Genomic DNA, 18675 nt, shown 5'->3' with positions numbered 1-18675 from the left:
CATGGCGCTTCTCAGACGCTGAGTGCTACAAGGGTCTGAACTTTGGGTAATGGGGCTAGGGGATTCATTTCTGTGGGAGGGTATTCACTTTAAGAGAGTTTCAGAAAGACTGAGAAAGGCAGTATTTAGTATCAAGCCTCTGCGTTAGAACACATAATGAAGTTGTAGATTCCAAAAGCACCACAGAAAATGTGGGTGGGGGGTGGGGGCAACCAGGGAGCAGCACAGAAGCTGAGTCCATCTGCCCCGCCACACGGCAGCACAGAGCCAGCATCCCGACCACAACATTCCCTTCTCCACCCATACACGGAACACCGCTGTGAAGAGAAGCATGAAGGGGATGAAAATAAAAAGAAACCACAACTCGGCGCTGAAACACCAGTTCTGTGAGGAACAGAAACACCACAATAAACAAGACACTCAGGCCCCCACCCCCGCCCCCATACCGGCCCCTGAAGGTTAGAGGAGAGGGGGGAAGAGCTGGGTGGCCAGAACCCCAGTCCAATGTGCTAAAGGCACAGAGAGAAGACCTAACCCCGTCTCCGGCTCCTGAAGGGATGTGCCGAAGGAAAATGTACACAAAGCTACCGGGGAGGCATCACAAAAAGCAGAGGCCCAACCTGAACTTTATTAAACAAATTGTGCACATATATTGCACTCCCAGGGTCTGGTTGAAATGTGGATTCTGATTCAGAAGGGCAGGGGTGTGGCCTGAGCTCATGATTTCCAACAAGCTCTCACGTGATGTCTTGGGACCACACCAAGAGTCGCAATGTCCTAAAGCAGAGGACGGTAACACCTGTCCGGAGGGGGTGGGGCCCCTGACCATCACTCATCAGGCCCCTACTGCCTTCACAGCTAGTAACAAGCACCTCATTCCCAGCCCACTTTTGGACTAACCCCCACAGGGGCCCCAAGAGTCATTTAAGAGTTCCCAGCTACTCTTCCCTAACCCCTGCCTGCATTAACACCACCACTGACTGCATCCCTCCAGGGACACATCTAATTCCTTTGGAGACAGGCTTTTTAAAACTCAACCCAGAAGTAGCCAAAGGAATTCTAAAAAGCCATACTGAGAACTTCCCCCTGTAATAACCCACATATAAAGGTGGCCTCCCCCCTGCCCCCAACAGTCTTCCCTGGAACCCTGACCTCTTTTCACATCCACAGAAACACACCCAAAAGGATCCGATCTAGGCCCTCCCAGGGCAGCTCCCAGGGCCTGCACCAGGCCGCCCACTGGAGGCTCCTCGCAAGGACCACGGCGTTCCGGCCTCACCCCAGATCCTCCTGCTGACACCCGCACAGGACGGCACCCCTGCCCACCTCAGTGGAGCACCCCCTTTCCAGGGCACCACCTGTCAGACCCTCCTGGCTCTGCTTCTTTAACGAAAACTAACATGTTCAATAACCCTCATTTCCAGAGAAAGGAGTCAGCTCTAAGATTCCAGGTGGAGAACTAAAGATGGAGTGAACTGAGGAGCGGATGTGGAAGAAGGCAGCACAGAGAACAGAAGAGAGGCTGAGACGGGGCATGGGGGGGAAAGACAAGAGCCTCTGAGACCCCTTGTCTTCAAGTCACTCACACCTCCCGCTTCCCTCCCACAGATGGGTCCTGAGGTTACCATCTCCCCAAAATGTTAAACATGCCCTTTAGGAAATGAACGCCGTTTCCCTTATCCTCGTTGCCCTGGAGAAGAAAGTTGCTTCTGCAGCCCGATTCCCTGGGAGTGTGGACACCTTTCCATTTCGACTTTGGAGAGTGCCTGTGCTATGACATCTTCTCAATAAAGAAGCCTCGAAGCCCAGGCCTGATGACACCCAGCTCTCAGCAGGAGCGCTGATGCCGCCGCTGCTTCTGCCGCCCAGCCAGCGCTGAGACGCAGGCTCAGCCTATGCGCCCCCCTGCCCACTGACAGGCAGGCCGCACGGGGAGCGGAGCCCCAGGAACCTAGGGATGCTCGCACACCTGAACCTCAATCCTGCAAAATCTGAGTCTCTTCCTGTCTCGGAACCACATTCTTTACCCTCCTCCCCCCAGGTCCCCAGACCACCTTCTCCTACCAACCCCCTGGAATTCTCCCCAGCAGATAGCAACCCACAGGCTCATGCGCCTCTCCCCACCCCTGTGGGTCAAGGACGGTGATAATTCTACTCACATTTAGCACTTCTTGCCTGGGCTGTGGAGGCTCGATGCATGTCAGGAGCCTGAGCAACAAATCCATGATAGCTGAAGTTCCTATGTGCTTTATAATAAGGTCTACAAAATCACGTTTCTTCTTTAAGAAATCCACAATCTAGAGAAAAACAAACCAAATCTGAAAGACATGTCACCTGGAACTGTAACCTTCAGCATGCTGTCAAACCTGACCCCTCCAACAGCCCCCTCAGAAACCCCGGCACCACCGTGAGCGGAGCAGCGGCAAATCTGAATCCATAAAGAGACGGCAAGCCGGGGCGCCTGTTAACTGTTGCACTGTTCAAAAACCCCAAAGGAAACAAAAACTTCCCAATTACCACACACTCCCTAATGTGAATACACCGTAACACTCTTTTATTTCTCTGACTTTCATTATCAATTCTCAAAGAATGAGGACGAAAAATTTAATAAAGAGCAACAGAATGTACCATTTCAGTTTATGACCATAAAGCAAGTCCATGAAACGGTGCACTAAAACACAAAATACACATTTAAAGTCTTAATTATACTCTAGCTAGCGAGAGAAACAATTTCAACACATAAAGATATCTCCATCAGTCAAAGTGACTTTAACTCTGCTACAGAAACCTCACATGTGGGTTTTGTTTGAGCAATTCGCACAGTGAGTTGTTGATCAGATTCACACAGTGAGTGTGTGGAAGAGGCCGACGGTTACACCGAGACTGTCAGGATGGAAACCAAGCCGTGTACTGCCTGCCACCTGGGTCTCTCCTATGCAGGAAGAAGGGGAGCCTGTCCTGTCCAGTGCCCTCAGGTCCCTTCTGACTTGTGTCCATGCGCACAAACCTCTTCACGAGGCCCAGCAGCAGCAGGCCAGCATGGCAGCTGCTCTGACGGTTCCCCTGAAGTCCCCAAAAGCCTGTGTGGTGCGGATGCTTAACTCAATGCTGCAAATGTGGGGGCCAAGGCTCAGACTGGCGAGACATCCTGCGGGAAGGCTAAAAAGCGTCTGCCCTGAAACCTGGATCCCTGCCTCTGCAAAGCCAGGACCCTGCCATTACCGCACACGGGGCAGTCTGGCGGACAACCACACCTGCCCCCACACAGGACCGGGTGCGAGGGCGGGACTGACCAGCACACTGTGCTTCTCCAGACAGTGAGGTGTGATGTTGTACTGAACCTTCGAGGAGTTAAACAAGATTTATCACTCACAACTCAGTTACACGATAGTTTTTAAAAGCATAGTGAGTAGGGAAGAGAAAAATGGGACCTGGAGCCCAAAGGCACAGCAAGAACAGCAAGATGTCCTATACAGAGGATGACCCAGCCGAGACACAAAATCGTCCGACCCTGAAGTGCCCTACAACTGGACTTCCTGCTCCACGAACTGACACATGTATCCATTAAGTCAGACTGAGTCTTAATTGTTTTTTCATCCCTTGCCGCTTCATAGCTCCTCATTAATACATCGTGTGACGGGAAACCTTTATTTACACTTGGTCCTCACAATGACAGAGAGGTGCAGGGGCTGACCCTTCCCTGCAGCTGGAGGAGCGAGGGCCACTGAATCTCCTGGCGCTCGTGCCAGGAGCCCTGCACCAAGCCACACGAGGAGCAGCAGTGACCAGGCCCTGTCCTGAGCACGCAGTGGCACTGCCCCCTCGTGCTCACACAGACGCCACGTCTCACCTTGCAGACCCCCCACACACACACTCAGAAAGCCCCAGTGTGCTCTCACGCATGTGCTGAAAGCCAGGACCTGTATCGATAACCACCACAACCAGCCGGAACTGACTGGTAACGTAGGCTGTGGGGGACTCGCACGTTCTCGTGGCTGCCAGCAGTCCTGTTATTTCTCTCGGAGGGCAGAGGGCAGAAACACAACTGGCATCGGGGTAACTGTGATTTGGGGATTATTGTCTTTCAAAAAAGAACCTCAGCCCTGGCTGTGTAGCTCAGTGGATTGAGCACGGGCCTGTGAAGCAAAGAGTCGCCAGTTTGATTCCCAGTCAGGGAACATGCCTGGGTTGCAGGCCAGGTCCCCAGTGGAGGACACATGAGAGGCAACCACACATTGATGTTTCTCTCCCACTCTTTCTCCTTCCGTTCCCCTCTCTCTAAAAGTAAATAAATAAATAAAATATGTTTTAAAAGAAAAACGAACCTCAATCCCACTACATGTAGAAAGGTAATTGTGCCCAGTTAAGGCAGGAAAGGATGACCTCGTCTCTCCGAAATGAAACACGGACCCATTTCGCCGTGGCACAGGAGAGATGCACCGGGCCTAAAAGAGCGCCAGGCCCCCATGTGTGCAGGCAGTGGGGACAGGGGGGACAGGCCTTGTAGTCCCACAGGTCTGACCACCTGGGCCCCAGCTGTCAAGCCCCTGCTCACTGTACCCTGGCAGGCCTGTCACAGTTTGCACTTGGGCACTGGAGGCTCGACGCTGCCTGTTTCCCTAAGTGGATCACAGTCTTTGGTCAGCAGACCTATTTTCCCAGCAAAAGCCACTACAGCAGTGGCACACGCCCGTCACCTGGAAGCCTGTTGAAATCCCAGACTGCTGAGCCCCAGCCCCAGCCCCAGAGCGGCCGAGTCTCGGGCCTGGAGGGCAGCTCAGGAACCTGCACGGCAGACCAGTGCTCAGGTGGTGCTCCTGCTGGTCGAGACCCCGTTCCAGGGAGCTCTATACACACAACCGATACCTGGCAACCTTCCAAGAACATTTGAGTTGTTTAAGAGCCAAACAGAGTGGGGAAAGGGGAGGACACGGAGGAAAGGGGGAGAGGAGGAGGGGGAGGGGTGTCAGTGCGGCCCCAGCCGGGCGGGCACTCCTGTGGAGCGCTGCTCAGAGCCACACAGGGCGTGCCAGCCTACAGCCCATGTCTCCAGCTGAGCTCTGAGTGGAACCCGAGTAGAAACAATCAGCATTTGCGCACACCAATCACGTTTCTAGGGAAGCTTTTTGATTTAAGTATCATTTGTAATCATCAAGAGAAAGAAAAAATTCAATTATTATTACTTTAGTCACTAAGACACCCCTCGCATCCTCCACTGCTCAGTCCGCACCGTTAACGCCGTCTTCCCAACAAGTACTAACATCCTCACGCTTCTGGCTACTTGTCCAGAGGAAACCACAGTCTACCAGAAAACTGAGACGTGGGACACTCAGAAAAGAATGTCAAGTTCGAACATATTCATTAATGTGTAAATCAGTGTCAAGCCAGAGAACATCCAGAATGTTTCAAGTTGGGAGCATATTCTCTTACAGAAGCGGGACTGAAAGTCCACTCAGAACACCGAAGCAACAAAATCCCTGGGGATCGCCTCGGAGGGACAGTCAGCCCTCACACTTACCTTCTGGGAAACAATATTTACCTGTTCTGGTTTTCTGCTGATAAGAATACTTAGCACCTTGCTGAAGAAACTGGCAAGCAGTGGGTTCAAGGGGGGGTCGTTTAAGAGGAAGCTATACAGTTTCATTAGCAGGGACTCATCTTCCCCCAGTCTGTCATTCATCTGGGAGACGTCGGAAGTGAGCAACTCACAGGATATATTTGGATACCTACAAGAACAGGACACTCGTATCATCATCTATTTAACAGTTTAATCACATAAAGTAAAACACAAATCAGAAAAGCTTCCTAAAATTTTGTAAAAAGTAATCTTCTGAGAATTAGAAAATCACTTCCCAACCTCTAGATTAAAGTGAATTTTCTACTGCCTAAAAACTTGTTCCTAAGCCAGGCTTTCATAAGTACACTTTCCCCAACAAACCAGAGCACACCTAGGACTCAGGAGCCAAGGAGGGTCACAGAGGAGGGTCACCGTACAGGGCGTGGGCCCTTGCAGATGAGGCGGGATGTGGCAGGCGACAGCCTCGGGCTGCATCCCCCAGCAGCCTGCTCTGGCAGAGAGCGGCACAGCTTCTGGGACAGCCACGAGGGACGCTGCTTTCCAGGAACCTGCAATGCACCCAGCACCTGTGCCTACTCAAGAAACAATGAAGCTCCTGGACCAGCCACCTCTTAATTTCACACGGGTCGCAAATGGTACTAGAAAGCTGTTTTGGGATTTCTCAGATGTTCAGTCCACATTACCTCTAAGGAGAAGAAGCATTCTCACACTCTGCAGTGGGGAACAGGACATCACCTGAGCACCCAGGTGGGAAGCTGCACGTAAAAATGAGCTCTCCACACCCACCCTCCCAGGTCTCTGGGGATTGGCTGCCATCAGACTTCACTGATGGGGGACACAGACCTCTTCTACAGACCCCACAGCATCGGAAATACCTGCACCCCTAAAGCTGGCTTGTCTCTGAGCACGAGGGGACACTCTGCCTGAACAGAGGCAGTAGATCCACTTGCCGCCTCACTCACTCCTCCGACCACGAACCGTGCCTCATGTTGGCAACAGCAACAGCGGCAAGAAGACCACACTCTCCCCAACCATGGCTCACTTCTCTGCTCTTTACTCCCTACTGTCGAGTAGCCAGGACCCAGAAGCATCCAGTCATTGGGAAGGGCAAGCTCATGCTGACCAAGACAGGGAGGTGACAACAGCCCAAAGCAGCTGTGTGACAGAGAGGTGAGGACTGAGGGCTGGAACACCCGTCAAGCAAGTGGCTGCCTGTTCTGAGGCCTCTGCCGGAGAGGCCACCTGCAACAGACCAGAGAGCTGCAGCGCCTGAGAGGTCTGGGGGGAGGTCAGACGGCTGAGCAGTAGGAGAATGTCCCCAAATGAACCTCTGGGAGGAGAAAAACCTGAAGACAACAGAACTGGCAGGTGTGTGGACACAAAGGTCACATCATCAACAAACCTATTCCGGAGGCTGAGGCCTCAATCAAATTAGGATCTTCCTCACTTTAAGAAACAAGTTGGCATACAGATGCCATAATATAGTCACCATTATGCTGGAGGAGGCAAGATTACTCAGTGGTTACAGGCGCAGCTTCTGGAATCGCATCACCAACAATGTTGAGCACCCATCCCCAGCACTCACAAGCTGTATGATCTCAGGCAAGTCACTTAGCCTCTCTGGGCCTCAGGTTTCAAGTTTGTAACATTAGACAGCAGTCCTTACTCCATGGGAGAGAATAACACATACGAAATACTGAGAAGGGCCTGGAATAAACGAATGCTGGCTGTTTCTGCTGGCGTTTCAGCTGCGACAGGGCCTGGGGGACGCGTGTCGGCTGCCCGGTGCAGACGCTGCTGGCAAATGCAGGACTGGTAAAAGGCAGAAGACCTCAATCCTGCCGACAACCACACATGCAGGGTGCGTCTTCTAAATGCCCACAAACAGGTCAGATGAGGCCGTTGGCCAGCTTTCTAAATTTGCACCCATTTTCTCACAGGCAACTTGGAAGTATGTTCTAGCTAATGAAGCACACGTGGGCCTAGGCACTATAGAGAAGGCCCGAAGCTCTGGTTCTGAATGGGCTGGGGCTATGCTCTCCCTCCCTCCTTAGCATTAAATGAGCCACAGAAACACTCAAAACTCACCGCCACACCACCACTGGGCAAGGCCTCCGCCCCTACTCCAACCCCACGTGTGTTCTGACCACGCCTCCTGCCCTGGTACTGAGAACACAAAGCAGTCAGAGGAGAACCCAGCCCGACTGTATGCCCCACTGCATGGGAGTCCCTTCCTCCTCGCCCCCACAGGAGCCAGCCTTGCTCCTAAAGCCACCCCTTATTTGCCCTCGATCCTGCCCCTGCCCACCTACTCCAGCATGGCGCATCACTCAGCCATCCAAATGATGGGTTCTCTGCACCATCATTTCCCTCCGAGCTGCACCGCTCTCCCCAGCACATACATTGACCACTGCTTCTTCCAGCTAGAAAGAAGGAAACACCACCCCTCCTGACTCCACATCTGCCTAGAGCTCCCACTTCTTCCCTTTCCAGGAAGCTACCTGAGAAACAACTTCCTCTGCTTCACCTCCAATTCTCCCCAAAGGCATCCCAGGGCCCCGTGATGCAACACCAACCATCACCTGTCACCTGGCCCGTCAGCAGCAGCCCTACTCAGCTATCCTGTCACCCATTCCTGGAGCTTGTCTCCCTGGGCTCCCAAGGTGGCAGCCCCTCCTGGTTCTGCTCTTGCTTCTAGCCATTTCGAAGTCCTTCTGTAGGAACCTTGATTCACCCACCAGCATTTTAGCTTTCGAATTCATACTTCCACTTAAGGGACTATTTTTAAAGTTCTGTTAGGTCATATTTATGCTGAATTATTGAAAATCAAAGGTATCTGTCACTAAAATAAAAAATATTAATGTAAAATGGCAACCCTTTAATGCGTGGTAGATAATCACTGAACTAAGAACGGTGATGAGTTTAAAACACACATGTAGCTAACAGATAATTATGAAGTTCACAAAATACAGCAATCACTGTCATCCAGAAACTACCAAACACCAGTCTAAACTTCCTTAGGTGACTGCAGTCGACCGCACCCCTGGAAGGCTTTCAGACACATGGGATGAGCCACTCCACCGAACCAGCTGGCAGGGTCGCGCAGCTGTGTGGAAGCTGCAGGTGGCGGAAGCACAGCAGCGGTGCTCCGCGCTGCTCAAGTTACGTTCTCTGCAAACGGTGCCACCCAGAAGGCCGGTCCAGGGGCTGCTCTTGCAACTGCAAACGGCACAACGCAACAACCACAACTGCAAACAGATTTTAATAAGCACTACAACAAAAGCCATGGCCACTCTCAGTAAAATAAGCACTTCCCACAGGCGTGCCTACTCTTCCTCAGTTAAAGAGGTATTAGCTTCATTCGGTCCCAGAGGAAACAGGCCCCAGAAGGGCAAGTCCACTGCTCCGGTGTCAGAGGCTGTGAAGACAGGGGCCCAGTACCAAACCCACGCCACACTGTTCCTACCAGGACAAGGAGCCCCGACAAGCAGCACCCAAGTGCCGGCTCACTGCCGCAGGAACCCCAGAGTGGTTCAGTGTCTATCTTTTGCAGAATGGGAGAACACTAGTATTTCTGCTGCCAGGTTTCTCTCCTCCTCATGTTTAAGGCACTGATCTCTGAGTGGAGGCTGCCATTGAACACTCATTGTCAATGCTCATGGCTGGCAGAGAACAGGCCTTCTTTGAAGATCCAAGCCATCAGCAACTTGAAAGTATTAATAAGTATTATTTCCCTGACAGCAAAATTCTCACCATGAAGACACAAAAAGGTATCCAAAACCAGGGATAGACTAGGGGAGGAAGGACAACAGAGAACCTTCTAAAAAACATAATTCTTTCTACTCCGTGAAGCTTATTTAATGTACAATCAGTAACTTTTTGTTCCTGAATTTGTACTATTTTTAAGAGGGAAGCCAAATGTTTCAATAGAGATGGAGATGGAAAAGTAACTGGAACCCCACACTTGACATACATACGGAACACTCAGAGTCTCCAGGGGTCTGTGTACACAGTGTTGGAAGAGACGGCTCTAAAGGGTCCCGCTGCACTACAGCTCTGCTCGCGAACGGGCGAAACTAGTGATGAGTAGATAAATTCGCTGTAGTTGTCCAAGGGCTTACATGCTTCAATTTAGCAACACTAATGTCCACCAAGACCCCCACCCTTATTTTCAGTTAACAAAAGATCGAAATTTATTTTATCTGCAAGGTTCTTCAAAGTCCACGCTCTGGCTTAGATCTGCTGTGTGATCTTGGATGGTCACATCATTTCCACCCTGCTATGTGCAAAGAAGAGAAAATACTTACTTGGATGGCCATACTATTTTAAGAAACTTCATCACTATAAAGCATTTTGCCCTTCGGAGTGAAGTGCTGAACACTTGCTTATAAAACCCTGGCCCTTTATTGGACTTAGTTCTAGAACAGATCCCTGCTCCGCAGAGCCTGTCACTCTTGACCATCCCAAACCTTCAGTCGATGGTCTGCGGCAGCCGGGGGAATGGCTGGACCACACTAGTAAATATTCTACCCCCACTTCACTTCAGTCCCACCCTAAAGAGAAGACTGAATTTCTTACTTGTATCTGATCTTTTCATCCATGTCTTGAGGTGGTTCTTCTATAATGAATGAGACTAAATCTTCGAGACATTCTGCTTTTAACAGAAACTCTATAAGTTTGCGGTTTTGAGCCTTACACTCCTGTAAAACATCTTCCTCATCCATCAGCTCCTTCAGCGTCACATCTTCTCGTTCTAGAAGGGTGTCTATGTGGGATGATGAGTGGAGATCAAACTTCCAAAACATGCTGGTCTAAACAGAACGCAGAGAGCACTTCAAATCAAATTCAACTTCACATATTAATTTTCATTTCAGTTCACTTTTACAGTTGAAAATGCCACAAGTAAAATGTTTTACACTGAACCTATAAATACTTTCTAAGTAAGAAAAATTAAGCATTTTTTCCTTCTCAGAAAAAAAGTTTTTACTGATAACAAAAATTTGACTTGAAAATGCTGAAAAATGCTAAAACTTGGAATTTCAACCTGTAAAACGACCCCATCCACAATTTAACAAATTCTGCTGGGGAAGGAAGAAAGCAAACCCTTTCTTAAGGGTGAAGAACACCTTCTCGCACAGAACTAACATCTTCAGCAACAAATGGCGAGTACAGAGACCTGAGTATCTAGTCCTCGTCAGAACACTCAAGAATTAAATAAATCAATAACCACCATCAACCACACTTTCAGCCACGGACAGCACTTCCACAGCTGAAAGTCATAAGCTGAAAGTCACAGCAAATCCTGTGCCATTCTTAATAAAGGAAACTGAAAAACTGGAACCTAATTTTTGAAAAACCAGAGAAGCCCATTCTCAGGCGCCAGGAAAGACACCGGACGAAGCCGAAACCACCAACCCCCAATGCCACACACGCCGCCCCGCCTCCTACTCCTCCCCTGCTCAGCGATGAAAAATGGCTTCGTTTTCTTCAAGTCACAGAGTTAAACAAGCTCCTTGTTGGTTACAACTGGAAATACAAAACACAGGGTCCACTGCATAATCTAAAGCTGCCATAATGAGACAATCTCAAAGGCCTCTTTTTGACCAAAAGATGACAAGATGACAAAAGTTCTGATTAGGGATAAGACCACTCAAAAGTCATTCCTATCTGTCAAAGGTGCTCACTGCAGAATCCTGAGCCAAGGTTTGGTAAGACACATACTTACTCCATTCACCCCAAAATTGCGACCTGCAGACCAGGTGGAGCTTCACACCCACCCAGTAAAGTGGCCCTCATTACCACTATCGCCAAAAAGCGTGTAAATACCCTCACGTGCTCATTTCACATCCTGTGCTGGAGGAGCCTGGGGAAAAGGAAGGAAGCTGCAAAAGGCTGTGACCTACGGGTAATACATTTTTATATAGTTTGCTAAATCCACCCATGTTAGGAGATCAGGTAGGAATATACCCTCGTTAGATACTTTGATGAACATAAGCTCAAAATAGTATTTTTAAAAATAGAGGTCCTGGGGGGGAGGAAATGGGAGGGAGGTGGGGAGCACGGGGCGGGGGGGGGGGCTGGGATGGTAGAAATAGACAAAAAACTGTACTTGAAAAATAACTAAATAAAATAAAAAAAAAAAAATAGAGGTCCTGGAAGACAACACTCTTTCACACTGCCAGTCACACTGACCCACCCGGGGACAGAGAAGAGCAGCCTGTGCGCCACGGCCGTGACTCCGGCACGGTGCGAGGCCCACCCACTTCGCACAGTTTCACTATTAAATACACGACCAGAAGACATCACAGAACATGTTAGAAAAGCAATGTCACAATTCCCAGCACAGTCAGCAACCACCCACACTACTCATGACCTCTCTCCTCCCGGAAGAGGAGCAGGCGAAGTGCCCGTGAGCACAAAGCCCTTGTAGTGAATGAAAGAAACGGATGCTTCAAACTTGAGAGCAACTGACTTCCACATCTAAGGCGATTACTATAGAAACAAGAGAATAATGGCAAAGACGATCCCTATCCACGTAACAAGAAAGGAACTTCGGGGAAAAGGACTGTGGAAATAAATCTTACACACAAGTGCTTTTTTGGTTTTCAGATTTGTGAAAAATGGCAAACAAACAAAAAAACCACGGTGCCATTTTATTCTAATAAAATTGAAACGGAGAATAAAAAGCAAAAGGTTATGAAAAGATAACGCCCAAGGAGAAAAGAAAAAAGCTGGTCTCACTGCACAAAGACAGAGGAGCGGAGCCACCCCTGTCTGGGGCAGAGCCGGGCTGTCGGCACCGTGCACAGGGCTCCGTGCACAGGGCTCCGGCTGGAGCACCTCTGCTCACCTGTCTGCGCGCGCTTCAAATGGCACCTTCCAAAGTGCACGCGCTCTTCCCTGCGGAGCAGCACGGCCTGCTGCAGCTACAACAGCTTTTTTCAGCACAACGCCCGCCCAACAGGCCCAGGTTACCCTCGACTCTGCGCACAGCAACCTGCACTGCTCTCAGGGCAGACATGGCATGCAAGTTGCTCTCAGGGCAGACATGGCACGCAAGTCCAGTCAGCTGAAGCAGAAAACCACCTTCCAGAACAATCACCCAGCATGACCCAGGGACATGAACAGTGGTGGGGGGACTGCCTGAGGGGGTGGGAGGGTGCTAAGTGGGCCGGACAAAGGGGGGGAAATTGGGACAGCTGTAAGCATAATCAATAAAATATAATTCACTAAGGGGGTGGAAATGGGAGGGAGGTGGGGAGCACTGGGGGGTCAGCTGAGATGGGAGTAAAAGACAGAAAACTGTACTTCAACAACAATTAAAATAAAAAAATAAAATAAAATTCAAAAAATAAAGAAGAGCCTGAAATTGCAAAAAAAGAAAAAGAAAAAAGAATAAAGAACGAACATTCATGTCAGTCCACCTTGTGTTCAAAGTTGATCACGGGACTTTGATCCTTAGATATGTACTGAATGACAAAATAGTTCCTTTTACTTATGTTTAAATACTTCAAAGTCACCAACTGGAAAGTCGTATTAAAATCACCAGGTGCACTAAAAGTGCCTTCCCCACACCCATGTCCCAACATTATCAGGTCACTATGTGCTTATTTTGGCCTATAAGCCAAATTTCTTATTCTCTAATGGTCCCTCCATTTGAAGTCAGAAAACCGTATGCAGTTAATAAATTTGTCTGAAACCTTTTTAAAAAATTAAGTCTCGAAATAGCATGACTTCCCCTCCAGCTATCACCCAAGGGCATTTCTCCACTGCTGAGAGAGGTAAACCGAGAGAGAGAGAGAGAGAGAGAGAGAGAAGGAAACAGAAAAATCAATGTAAGAGGAAAACATCGACTGGGCCTCCTGTAGGCACCCTGGCCCAGGATCAAGTTCTGGTGCATGGATGACACTCCAACCAAGGAGCTACACTGGCCAAAGCAGCATGTCTTTTTAATAATGAAAAATACTAAGAAATAAATCAGAAAAAAAGGAAATTTGGTACAGAGCCCTAACTACTGGCTAATTATAAACAAGACATACATCACATACATCAAACATAAACTGATGCCCCCAAACCATGGATAAAGTGGCAACTCTACACTATGGATCAAGATACAGTCATGTGTATGCACCCTCCAGTAAAACCCGACTTCCGGAACGTCAGAGGCAACTCACTAAATACTGGATTTATTGCAAAGACTGAGTGATTAGCAGTGGTCAGCTAAGAGCAGGAACAGGCAACAGCCTGCAAGCCTCGAACAGTGTGGACTATGTCAGGAAAAGAGAAGATTAAGTGACAGGGATCACACGCAGTCCACGAGGCCTGAAGTATTCACTCTCTGGTCCTGCACAGAAAAGGATGAGTGGCCCCTGCTCAGAGGAAACAGGAGATCCTGCTCGCTTTTCCTCCTTCCTCGTAGGAAGGTCACCTCCCTTCCTACCAGGTCCAGTCCCTCTTCCTCAGACCCCCGCCTAGAGCCACAGGGCTGACATTTTGGGCGGGCTGGCATGGCCACAGGACAGTTCTCCACGCACTGTGAGCAAACTAAACCTCCCTGCGCCCAACCCAGCTGGGTGCGGAGTGCACAAAAGGCCTTGAGGACCATCAGAATGGAAACATGGAGGAGCTTCTTTCCCAAATCTATGTGGAGAAGAGAGCTGCCTGCCACCCCGAGGGCCTGCCCTAAGCTGCATGGTGGCCCTGCTCCCCTGGGCTGTGTGCCAGCAGAGCCTCGGCCAGGCCAGCCACCCTGCTCACCCCCCAGGCCGTGCCTCCAGGTTGCATACTTATTTAAACACAAGAAGAGGAATCCTTTAGCAACTGTCTTTTTAAAATGCCTAACTGCTTTTGCTTTCTATATTAGCACTGTTCAAGACAGAACATTGGAAATACACATTTCCACAGTGCATTTGCTTTAAACTGGGTACTACGAACGTAAAATAAGATATAGCCACAGTAGAGTCCTAAGGCAAACATGCATTCTTTTAGCCAACAGCTGATCGACTGAAACAGCTGATCGACTGAAAACAAGTCTCGCCGGCACATCAGCCACCCCTGGCTGGGCCCTCACTCTGATCTGCGCCCTCTGAAAGAGGAATAAGCTACTGATGAACTGCAGTCACACAGTTCAACTGCCCAGGACCTTGAGGTAAAATGAGGTCCTTTAAAAAAATATAACTACTCTTAAGACACTCAGAAAAACTGGATGGAGTCAGAATCTCAACAGCTCATTTTCAGTAAAAATAAATATACTTTAAAAGTGATCCAACGGCTGTATCTGATTAAGTTGCTTGGAAATAGGTTTTTCTCCAAAAGGGCTGAAGATCATGAGATGAGTGGCCACTGGGGAGCTCACCCGTTGCCTGATGCCACAGACAGCGGCCTCCCCACAACTTAAGTCCCAAGTGAAAACTGCCATCTAATGCACGTAAAATAGGACGAAAGGGTCCCTAAACCAATTCATCTCAGATCAGTTGCTTTACTTACAGATCATCTAAAGTTACTGAAATATCATCCCTCTCAGAAGCAAAACCTGGGCCGCGGCACCTTTACTTCACGGCACGCAGACAGTGGCCCTTTGCTCCTGAAGGAAGAGGTGCCACCCTGGCTCTAGGACACGGGAACCGGAGAGGGGGTGTGCTCACACCACCTGCAGGAGGAAGGAGAAGGACAGCACGCCCTCTGCGGAAGGGCCGCTGCACTCACTGTTCCTCCAGCGTGGCCAGCAGGGGCCCGGCTGTGGTTCATGGGAATCGCCCACAACCGCTGGCTCTCAGCGGATAAACGCCGCCCCCACAGACCTTGTCAGGACTGTTAAGCATCCAAACAGGTCTGCAGAAGAGTTGCCTCACCTCTGAGCCTCTATCCTCCCACGTAAATGGGCTGCATGGCAGAAAGGCCCAGCGAGGCAGCTGGGACACATGGGCACCCGGCAGGTGGAAGTGAACGTACAGTGAGCATGTTCACCTTCGAAGTCAGTAAGCTTCCGGCCAGTGCTTCCCAAACTTTCAGGAGCACAGATCACACCTAGGGGTCATGTTAAAATGCATGATTCTGACTCGGAAAAGCAGGGGTCAGGCCTGAGCTTCTCTAGCAAGCTCCCAGGATGCTGCAGCTGCTGCCTTGGGTTGAACCCACTGCTGACCATTTGTAGTGAACTGCAACAGGTAATTCTAAGTAATTATACAGCCATGAGAAATTAAGGAAAAGTCATGCTATGCAAACATGAGACTGTGTTTATTTCAGAAACTCCCTGTGGACAAGCTGATACTAATGGGGTTTCTATCAGTAGGACAGAAGCAGAACATAACATAACAATTTCCAACAGGGGCCCAGACAAAAACGACACCACAAACATGCTACCAGATAAGCTATTAGAACTCTGAAGAGAGAAACTGCTAGCTGGTCTACCTACAAATGAGAAGCAAACTGTGGGAATGACAAGGAAAGGCTTTAACAAACTGAAAATTCCAAATATCCTGTTCATATACACTAACTCTACTGTAACTGGACAACTTTCTTACCCGAGTAGAATAACCCCGTGGAATAACCCCGCAGGTCTACACACTGCCGTCAGCTGTGCAGTACCTGCACGCAGGACCGGCTGGGCAAAGGGCAAAAGGTTCAAAGACCAAACAAGCACTCAAAGATTATGAATAATTTCAAGAGAGCAACAGCGGAGCATGACAGCAAATGCCTCACGGCCTGGGGCCCTGGAGAATCCCTGGAGCCGGCTTCAATCCACACCGTCCATTACTGGCCCCACCGGGATCGCCAAGATCCCAAAGCCTAAGAGAATATTTGCCGTCATACTCCAGTCTTGCAATAAACTTGCGAAAGATATTTCTAGTTTAAATAGTTGCAGTCACCTGAAGGTCTGGCATACAAACTACAAACATAGAAGCAGCTGCTTCTACCTACCAACAGAATGTGCTACAATTTTTAATACTACTTCTTGAAAATATGCTATGAAGGGCATGATTGGAACACAGATTTTATACCATATTGCCCAAGTCCAAGCCTCCCCACAGCGCAGCCGAGACCCCTCTCTCGGCAGGAGGTGCTGGCTCCACTCACAGTCCGAGCTGGGGCCATCCAGTACAGAGAGCACCAGACCATGAGGTAAGCCGTGGGTCAGGTCTCCAGTCCCAGCAGCCACATCAAACAAGCGAAGGGAACTTGCAAATTTAATGTCAATAGTATGTTTTATTTAACTTCACATATCCAACCAGTACTATTTCAGCAAGTCATTCTTTTGGTATAAAGTCATCAAAATCCAGAGGCTTTCACGCACACAGCACACTTCAATTCCTACCAGCCAGACTTCCCACAGGAGTCCCAGGTGTTACACATGCTTCTCGCGCAGCAACTGGTAAGCGGCACTCAAGACCTGTGACTTCAGGGACAGTACCTGCCACCCATGTAGTAAAAAAAGCACCAAGGAGGGTGGTTGTTTTTTTTTTAACACTTCTAATAAAGATGTTTGTGATGAACAACCTTGCAAGGCACGTTCGAACAGAGAGAGTCCAGGGAGTGGGCTCTTCTCTTCGGCGGTGAAGGGCGTGACAATACTTGTCGTAAAGTTTAAGAAAAAGTCACAGGAGGCCAGGGGCTGCTGCACTGGGCAAACCAGCTCTAATGCTACAACTGCTACAATCAGGATCCAGAGTCTCTCTCCCGGAATTAACACAGCCCCTCTCATCTCCTCCCAGAGTCGCAGTCAGCAGCTGACCACCTTTTCCACACAAGTGCCAAGGTGAAGCGTGGGTGGGGAGAAGTTACAGGACACATTTTCCCTTTCTTCTAATATATAAACATCCATGAGAAATCGTGTTCATTATATACATAAAATAACTGCTCATGCTTCAACTCAAAAAAGTAGGCCACAAGAAAACTAGAGCTGGTTTTTTTAGTCTCTAAAACCCAGGAATATTTGTAAAAATAAAAGAGAAAATTTCAAATACTTTGCCTTGAAATAATAAAGAAGGCTAGATGTTAAATCAGGAAGGCCACGAATGGCTTGCTCCTGGTTGAGATATACCTATCCAAATGTAAAAATAGAGCATTTCTCTGGGAATTTCATTTTACAGGCAAATTCAAAAAATATTATAAAGAGAAATGCCTCAGTCACACCAACATGTTGGGAAACAGTGATGTCTGATTAAAGTATTAAAGAAAACAACCAGACTCCTCACCTGTCCTGAAGAAAACTGAGCCTCGTGGCCTGCGTTTAGAGTCAAAATGACCTGCTCATCCCACCAGCAGCGGGCACACTTACACCAAACCCCAAGCCAGGCAGAGTTCACAAGTAGCCTGGGAACAAGCTGTATTGAGTGCAATGAGCTGCTGAAAGGCTCTTCCTTCTGGCTCCCCTGCTCCTGCCCGAGTCCAGACACCTGGGGTCTCAGGATCCCAGCCTAGGCTTGGAATGAAGCCAGAGGGAACTTAGCTGGGCAGTGTCTGACAAGACCTAAATGTGGAACTGTTGGGCTTCAGGGTTGGTGGTGGCTCACCTGGCACACTGAAAACTGTGTGTCCTAGGAAGGGGACAGGAGACAAGAGTTATCTATAAATAGGAGAATACAGAATCACTCAGAAGGGAAGTCACCTCTCAGTGTTGTAAGTTAGCCAAAAATTCCTCCCCCCAAGGGCAAAGCTCAGCGCCCAGGCCCACGCTGTAACTTTCACATGGAGAGGCAGAAATACAGGACACAAAGGAGAAGGAACAGCTGGCTGTCAAATGCAGCTCTCACTACAGGAAAGTTCTCGCCAAAGGAAAAGATCATAAAGCACTCGGAAGCCCAGCCAGCAGCTGCTTCTCCATTCTAAGCAAAGGTGTCCGTTTCGTACAGTTGCCGGCCGCCCCCAGCGGCCAGACTACTTACGCCAAACATCAGAGCGCCCATTGGAGACGACAGGTTTCAGAGGGAGGAGCAAACCCAGAGCCAGTTTCATGGTGTTCGCTCCACAACTACTTCTTTCAAAGAACATGTCAGAGGCAACCAAGTTCTACCGACCAGATATCCCAGAATCTTTCCCAGTTGCACTTTGCAGTTTCTTTGGTATTTCAGCCTTTCCTGAGAGGATAAAATAAAGGA

The 18675-nt window shown here is 49.2% G+C and overlaps 1 protein-coding gene across 17 annotated transcripts in view; it reads right to left on the bottom strand.

Annotated features, from left to right (window-relative positions):
- PPP6R3 (protein phosphatase 6 regulatory subunit 3) overlaps window positions 1–18675 on the bottom strand; it is a 118682-nt gene that overhangs the window by 55488 nt on the left and 44519 nt on the right. For 16 of the 17 annotated variants that reach the window (XM_053662891.1, XM_053662890.1, XM_053662896.1 and 13 more), the window contains 3 exons: window positions 10157–10389; window positions 5540–5726; window positions 2160–2297 (listed from right to left, as the gene is read on the bottom strand). In XM_053662891.1, coding sequence (XP_053518866.1) covers window positions 2160–2297; window positions 5540–5726; window positions 10157–10383 — 552 coding nt within the window. In that variant the 5' untranslated portion in view covers window positions 10384–10389. The remainder of the gene's footprint in view (window positions 1–2159; window positions 2298–5539; window positions 5727–10156; window positions 10390–18675) is intronic. The other variant, XM_053662905.1, reaches the window with a different exon arrangement.

Source organism: Artibeus jamaicensis, unplaced genomic scaffold, assembly GCF_021234435.1.
Source record: "Artibeus jamaicensis isolate MK-2021 breed Jamaican fruit bat unplaced genomic scaffold, CSHL_Jam_final contig_3109, whole genome shotgun sequence".
In the NCBI taxonomy this organism is placed as follows: Eukaryota; Metazoa; Chordata; class Mammalia; order Chiroptera; family Phyllostomidae; genus Artibeus; species Artibeus jamaicensis.
The sequence above is the reverse complement of the archived record's forward strand: the minus strand, read 5'-3'. Positions and strand labels throughout refer to the sequence as shown.